Source organism: Propithecus coquereli, unplaced genomic scaffold, assembly GCF_000956105.1.
Source record: "Propithecus coquereli isolate 6110/MARCELLA unplaced genomic scaffold, Pcoq_1.0 Scaffold480, whole genome shotgun sequence".
NCBI classification, from domain to species: Eukaryota; Metazoa; Chordata; class Mammalia; order Primates; family Indriidae; genus Propithecus; species Propithecus coquereli.
The window spans coordinates 1,803,411-1,810,916 of NW_012150619.1; the positions used below are offsets into that span (position 1 = coordinate 1,803,411).

The window sequence follows — 7,506 nt, forward strand, 5'->3', positions numbered from 1 at the left end:
ACCCAAGGCAGGTACATAACTGGCAGGGGAGGCAGAGGCAGCTGTGGAACCCTTACTGACCTGTCCCTGGGAAAGGCTGTGACCCTGGGGTGCCCTGACCTGGGGGTCTGGCCCTGCTGCCACCAGCAGCCCTGTTACTCAGTCCCGGCGGCTTCCGAGCTGAGGGGGAGGACCCCAGTGGGGCAGGGAGGGGACCCTCCCCTCATCACTCAACATGGGGGCAGGGCCACATCTGACTCACTGACCAGCTGGTGCTCAGTACAGGTTAAATGTGCTGCCTCTAGCCTAGAACCTTCTAATCCCCACAAAGGCCCAGAGAGAGGAAGCCAAGGACATGGGTCCATGCCCCAGCCCTCAGAGCAATGGGGACCACGGTATGGCAAAAGGAGAGGCTCACAGCTCTCCCACGTGGTCCACCTGCCTCTCCACACCGCAGGAGGGCCAGTATGGAGTCCCCACCTTAGCCCAGCTCTCCTGGGCCCCTCTGGAGGCAGCAGTCAAGACTTGTGTCCCCAAAAGACTTTTTATTCAATACTGTCCTGTCCCTGCAGCCTCTCTGCAGGTCCCTTTGGTGTGCATGAAGGTGGGAAATGCAGTGCAAGAGGAGCTCTGTAAATAGGGCCCTCGGGACAGACCCACCTGCCGGCAAATGCTCTGGCCAGCCGGAGCTCCAGCTCGGAGGAGACGGGCTCTCCCAGCTCTGGAGGCTCTGTGGAGCCGTGCCCAGCCTGTCCGCTCCTGGTTCAGCAGCAGCAAGGCCCTCGGTGACCAGACTGCCCGCCCGGCCCTCAGCTCTGTTCTCCCGGAACTCCTCTCAGCAGCTCAGCCTCTTTCAGAGTGAGGGACACAGGCCTGGGCCATCACCTGGGCCCTCGGTGGCCATGTTGGCTTTGCTCTGGCCCTTCTGGAGCGTGTAGGCAGATGGTCCCAACCGCAGGATCTTCCCACTGCCCAGGCACTCGCCCCCTTTGTAGAACACGGCGAACTGGAGAGGAGAGAGGCCCTGGCGTCAGGGGTGCCACAGGGAACCGGTCCTGGGCCCGCCGCTGCTGGCTGAGAGCTCCAGGCAGGCCCTGCTCGACCAGCCTGGGCTCCTGAGGGGTGTTCCCAGCAGCTGCATTAGGGACAGAGTTCAGGGTCAAGGTCTGCTTCCGAGTGGGATGGTCCCAGGCCTCTCCAAACCGGCAGCTGTGACTGCAGGTCGGGGGTGGGAGCCCAAGGAAGCTTCAGCTTCCCTTACACACACCCTCTTGCCACCAGGGCCCCACATCCTCAGAGTCCTGCACACTCTGCCCAGCAGGGCTCCCGTTCCTCTGCCTCCATGAGCACAATCCTCAAGCCTCTTCCCTTTCCTGTCCTTGTTACTGGGAGAAAAGGAGCCCCAGCTGCAGGGCTGGTCTCGTTCTGCCCTCAGTGGAGGTGTGACCTGAGCACCCACATCCCCTTTTGGCCTCAGCTCCCACATCTGCAAACCAGATGCCTGGTGGGGCTGAAGTGCAATGCCACTCTCACAGAGCACACTGACACCAAGAGCCAGCCCATGCCATGGGTTCCACCTTAGGGCAGACAGAAAGTGCCAATGCCCATCTCATGGGCGAGGACTAGGCTCAGGGCTCTTGCTCCAGCAGACAGCAAAGCCAAGGCTGAGGCCTGTCCTGCCTTCCAGCTGAGTGTCCCCTCCCCAGCTCTGGAGCACGGTACAGAGTGAGGCTTGCCCCCCACACCCCCCACTCACCTGTCCCAAGGCGAGGGCCCGCACAGCCTTCACAGCTGTCACCCACACGGTGCCGTCCTGATTGAGGGTCAGCACGCAGGGCACTGGGTGGAAGAGAGGGGCCTTTGGAGGGGACATAGCCTTGGCTCGTCTAGTCAGCCCCAGGGAAGAAGGAGCGCCCACCCATGGGGGACAAGGACACCCCTCGAAGGGGAAGGACAGGGCAACAGCCAGGGGCTCCGAGCCACCAGTCTGGCCAGGGACATGGTAGGACACCGCAGGGGCAGCACACCTGGAGCCTCTCACTGCATGGTCCTCTCCCGGTGGCAGGCAGAGGACGAGGGAGTTCTGAGTATCTTACATGCTCTCACCACTGGGGGACTTTCCTGCCCAAGGTCTCATCACCCAGGCCCCAATCTGGCCCCAAGTTTCCTCTTGCCCAGTCACCTAGTGCCATCTGGTGGCGGAATCGGAAGTGGCACTCCATCATCTTGTCCCGGACCAGTGTGGTGGGCGGCTCCTCTGCGATCCAGTGCACACGGCTGGTCCGAAGCAGGTCCCTGTACAGGGCCGGGTGGTCCGTCCAGGGGGCCTGTGGGTGGATGCAAAGCCCCGTGACGCCCTGGAGCCCTCAGCAGAGAGTCCCCCTCCCCAAGGCCCAGCTCAGTGTAGGCCGTTACCAACCACCGTCCTGCCAGCAAGCACGCACTGACGACTGTGCACGGCACCATTCTGTGTTTCACCCAGGGAAAGTCACTTAATCATCTCCCTAGACTTTTTACCCCATTTTGTAGATGAGGAAACCAAGGCCCCGGAGGGAAACTTGTCCCAGTCATAGTTGTTGAGAAGCAGAGGTGAGGTCTGAGCCTGCAAACACGCCTCAAAGGTCAACTCTCACTCTGACCCCCCACGTATGACCACCTGTGGGGTGACTGCTACCCCGGAGGACCCAGTTTCCTATTCCCTGGGGCCCCTGCTGCCCTGCCCCACCATGGAAATGTGGCGCCGTCTGGGGTCAGGCCAAGCCTCCCCCTCTGAAGCGGGCCCAGGCACATCAAGTCCAGGGGCTTCGGGGGCACCGAGGCCTGCCTGGGCACAGGTTTTCTCACAGTCACCATCACGGAAATCTTATGCTAAATCACTTAATTCACCCTTGACCAGGCTTTTACACCTTAGCTCTTCTTGGGAGGAGATGTCTCAGGACTGGCAGGTGAGGCCTGCTGGCCTCTCTGCTACATCTGGGAGAACGTCGCCCACCGTCTGTCACAGAGCATGAGATGGCAGCTCAGCCTGCTGACAGCGATCTGGGGCCAGTGACCCTCCTAGGGCAGGGCCGACCTGATCACCGCAGGCTGTTCAGCAACAGCCCTGGCCTTACCTGCTGGATGCCAGCAACACCTGTTTCCCCTGAGCATCCCCCCAGCTGTGATAACCACAGCGCAATGTCCCCTGGGGGTGAGACAGGCTCATCCCCTCCCAAAAGCCTGCTGTAGATGCCAGGGTCACCGTGGCCAAGAGCCCTGCTGTGGCGGACGGCCTGGTCTGATCCTGGCGCAGCCACTGGCATCTACAGGACCATGACACCGGATCCCACACGGGCAGGCACTGTCCTAGATGACCTCCTCTCCACAGGACCTTCTGCAAGTTCCTTTGTCTGAGTCTCACTGTCCTCTTTTGTAAAATCAGAGCAGTATCTATTTATAGTATAGATTAAGAGATGGAAAAGCAGAGTGGCCAGCACACAGTAGAGCCTAATAAATACCCTAAACAAAACCCTTCTGCTACCTTGGGCCAATCCCAGGAGGATGCAGCCAGAAGGCGAGGACGCACCATCGCGCAATGCTGCTTGAGGCCTCCTGAGCCCTGGTCCTATGAACCGCGGGCTTGGCCACATGCAGACCAGCAGCTGTCTCAAAGACTGGCCGGACTCACCACAAACACGTCGCCCTTGGTGCCATCCTTCTCCACCACGTACCAGGGCTCTCTCAAGCCGCCTATCTTAGCTTTCTGGCCCAAGGTATACAGGAACCAACCTGTGGAAAGACAGTTTCTCTGTGAGGCTCGGGAGCAAGCTCCAGCTGAACATTACACCGCCATGATGGGGGACGGGGGTCTCTGTGACCACTGAGGGCAGCCCAGGTCAGGCCACTCAGATGCTGTGACTCCCCACCCACCAGAGCCAGCCCTGCCCATCTAATGTACTAACTGCATTGGGGCTACCCCAAGCTCTCTGTGGCCACACTCTGCACAGCCCCTGAAGACCAGGCGGTAGGATCCCTGCCACCCTCCCTCCTCCGCACAGGCAGAGGTAACCTCACTGGCTTTACCACACTCCCCAGTGCGGTGCCTACTTCGGTGAAGCCAGACAACCGAACTGCAGGCAGAAACCTTGAGTCATCTAACTGCCTCCTGCTGGAGATGGGCTGGGAACGACGCTGGCAGTTCTGTCCCGAGCAACGTCATCACCTCCTCCAGGCTCAGGCACTCCTGGCCCCTGCTCAGCTGTCCCTCCCCTCAGGTGCTTCCTCGGGAAGCCCTGTTCCCACTGCAGGAGGTGGAGGATCTCCAAGCACAACCCACTGCGAGACTTCCACGTCTGAGCAGCAGCCCTGTGCTCCCGGCCTGGCCCGCAGCTCGGGCCTGCGCGGCGTCCAGATTCGCCCGATCATATGCCCAGGAGGCATCCTCACCACCGCACTGACAACAGCCACACTGTCCCAACACTGGGCCAGGGGTGAGCGAGCAGCCCCCCACCGTGCAGCCCCCACCATCGCCTCAACCATCCAGGCCACATGGTGAAGCCACCAAACTCTTTTCATCAGAGTAGGGTTTTCTGTAGTTTAACTTTGTCTTCATAGTGAGAAAATCATCCTATTTACAGGGACTTACACAGAAGTCAGAGCAGTTCTTCCAAGTCGGATGGCGTGCTTTTAAGGAGACCATATCTTGAACTGCACAAAGCCCTAGTCAAAGCCACCATGCAACCCCGTGCCACACACCCCCAGCCCACAGCGCCTTCTGCAATTCTCTGGCTGAGGTGGGAGGGGCCACAGGCATCTGTCTAAATTTCCCAGGGCCGAAACTCACCCCACGACTCAAGGAGTTTAAGATGAAAAGTGGCCAGAGGCTGCGTCTTACCTTTATGTGTTCCCAGGACTTTATTGTCTTCTATAGAAATAAAGTTACCAGGGCGAGGCTGCAGATACTGGAAAACAAGCATTCCGTTACTAATGGGGACCCAGGCCCAGAGCACTGGGCCCCGTCCCTCTGCCCCAAAGGACACTCACCTGAAGAATGAAATGCTCAAACTTTCTTTTACCAACAAAACAGATGCCCATGCTCTGAAACGAGAGGAAGTCCCGCCGGGAGATGAGTGAAGGCACGTGGCATCCTGCGCCAGAACAGGCCTGGCCAGGAGGGGAAGGGGCTGTGCTGCACCCAGACACCCCGAGGAGGGCACAGGGCCTGGCTGTCCTCCTGCACCCTCAGATGCCAGCCAGTCACAGCGCACACCAGAGTCTTGTGTCTCACCCTAGCAGGGTCTGACCCTCGTGCGGCAGAACATCACATTAGCTGCCCCAGAAAACTAAACCTGGTCAAGCCCTTCAGGCCACTGTGAGCAGCAGGAGACAGACAGGGACCAGAACCTGTCATCCCCAGCATAAGCCTGGGCTGGAGTGGAACCTCTCCCCCGTGCAGTCAAGTGGCTTCATTGTTTACTCTCCGGTTTGTGTCCCTCAAGACCTGCCCATCTCTGTAGCGCTCTCACTCCTACCACAGACCGACACTGGGAGACTGAAGAACAAAGAAGAGGGCAGGCAGAGCACGGTGGGTAGGCATGCTCTCTGGGGACACCGACTCCGTGAGAGAGACAGCACTGCTCATGCCCAGGAAGACAGACGTGAAGGAGAAGCCAGAGTTAAAGCCCGGCAACCCTGAAATGGCCCGATTCGACCGAGCGCACCAGAGGTCTGCCAAGCTCGCTAGCTCCCCTAGCGCCCCGCCCTCACCGCCAGGCTCAGCCAATGCTCCGGGCTTTTTCTTTTCTGTGTTTTCCTTGAGACAGGCCTCACGTTGCCCAGGCTAGACTAAAACCCCTCAGCCTCCCCAGTAGCTGGGACTACCAGTGAGCATGACCACGCCGGCTTCCAGGAATTATCTTGCCTTGGGGCCTTTGCACACTTTTATCTGGACTGTTCCTCCCAACCTTCTAGGTGACACTGAGCCATACTCACTCACCTTTTAGGTCTCGGGTTACATGTCATTTCTCCAGAGGCCTGCCTTGGCTTCTCGATCCCCACATCCCAATCAGACCCCACTGATGCTCCTCTCACAGGTTCCTAACCCCCTCCACAGACACCCTCTGGGTTTACAGTGATGTTTCCTGTCTGTCTCCCCTCGACTGTGAGCCCGGTGAAGGCAGGGATGGAACCGTGTGCTTGTCACTGTCTCCTCGAGATCCGGCAGCACAGTGCTTGGCGCAGATGACACTGGACAAGCCTACGCTGGGCCAAAGATGACAGGCCAGATGGGCAGGCAGACAGCACAAGAGCACCTGCCCCTGGGGGTCTCTGTGCTGGGCCATGCTGCCCTGTGCTCACCTGGCAGGCTACCTCACAGCACCAAGCCACCGCCACAGCTGCAGGGAAAGCGGCCTGCCGCAGAGGGCCAAGCAGAGGAAAGGAGGCCGCTTCCCGAGGGTTGGTGGAGCCTTCTGCCCTACGTCTGAGGATCACTCCTATCTATTTCCCCAAGTCCCCCTGAGGTTAGGTCCTGGGGAGGCACGGGGTGTCTGAGCACAGAGGTCCCAGCCCTCCCTGCACCCTGGAGCCAGGAACGCAAACATGCACCATCGAGGCAAGCTACGCACTCGTACCTCCTTCTTCTGAAGCACGTGATGGAGTCTATTCTCAGCAGCTATTTTCTTTACAAAGTCTTTCGTTAATCCCCCCAGAGGGAAGATGGTTCTTCTCAGGGCATCCTGGGAAACCTGGCTGAGAAAGAAGGTCTGGTCTTTAAAGCTGTCAGCTGCTTGAAGAAGCTTTACCGCTGCCAAGAGTAAAGAACAAAAGATGTTGCAGGAATAAAAATAATGACATTTCACCTTGAATAACGTCTTTCTGTTTATTCAGATTACCCTTGTCTGTCAGAAGCAAAAATCAATACTCAATAGCAGACTACTAGGGAAAAAACCACCACCAGAGAATGTGAATGTAAGAAAGATTCTCACCTCTAATTTACTTATATTTTTATGGTTAATTATTATGGGTACATAACAGTTGTATGTATTTATAGGGTGCATGTGATGTTTTGATACAGGCATATAATGTGTATCAATCAAATCAGGGTCACTGGGGTATTCAGCCCCTCAGGTATGTGTCATTTTCTTGTGTTAGGAACAGTCCGATTCCACTCTCTAAGCTGTTTTAAAGTATACCCTAACTTATTGTTAATTACAGTCACTTTGTTGTGCTATCAAATATTGTTTATTCTAAGTATATTTTTGCACCCATTAACCACCCTACTTTATCCCCCTCTCCCTGCTACCCTTCCCAGTCTCTGGTAACCATCATTCTAGACTCTGTCTCCACGAGATCAACTGTTTTAATATTTAACTCCCACATATGAGTGAGAAAATGCGAGATTTATCTTTCTGCGCTTGGCTTATTTCACTTAACATAATGTTCTCCAGTTCCATCCATGTTGTTATAAATGTCAGAATTTCATTCTTTTTATGGCTATATAATATTCCATTGTGCGTATGTACCACAATTTCTTTATCCATCCATCTA

The 7,506-nt window shown here is 56.9% G+C and overlaps 1 protein-coding gene across 2 annotated transcripts in view; it reads right to left on the minus strand.

Annotated features, from left to right (window-relative positions):
• Nucleotides 1-519: 519 nt before the first annotated feature.
• Nucleotides 520-7,506, minus strand: part of TRMU (tRNA 5-methylaminomethyl-2-thiouridylate methyltransferase) — a 20,791-nt gene continuing 13,804 nt past the window's right edge. Inside the window, exons 5-11 of one of the 2 annotated variants that reach the window (XM_012655598.1) lie at nt 6,591-6,763; nt 5,002-5,055; nt 4,853-4,919; nt 3,647-3,747; nt 2,162-2,306; nt 1,736-1,818; nt 520-985 (exon numbers count right to left, since the gene is read on the minus strand). In XM_012655598.1, coding sequence (XP_012511052.1) covers nt 833-985; nt 1,736-1,818; nt 2,162-2,306; nt 3,647-3,747; nt 4,853-4,919; nt 5,002-5,055; nt 6,591-6,763 — 776 coding nt within the window. In that variant the 3' untranslated portion in view covers nt 520-832. The remainder of the gene's footprint in view (nt 986-1,735; nt 1,819-2,161; nt 2,307-3,646; nt 3,748-4,852; nt 4,920-5,001; nt 5,056-6,590; nt 6,764-7,506) is intronic. The other variant, XM_012655599.1, reaches the window with a different exon arrangement.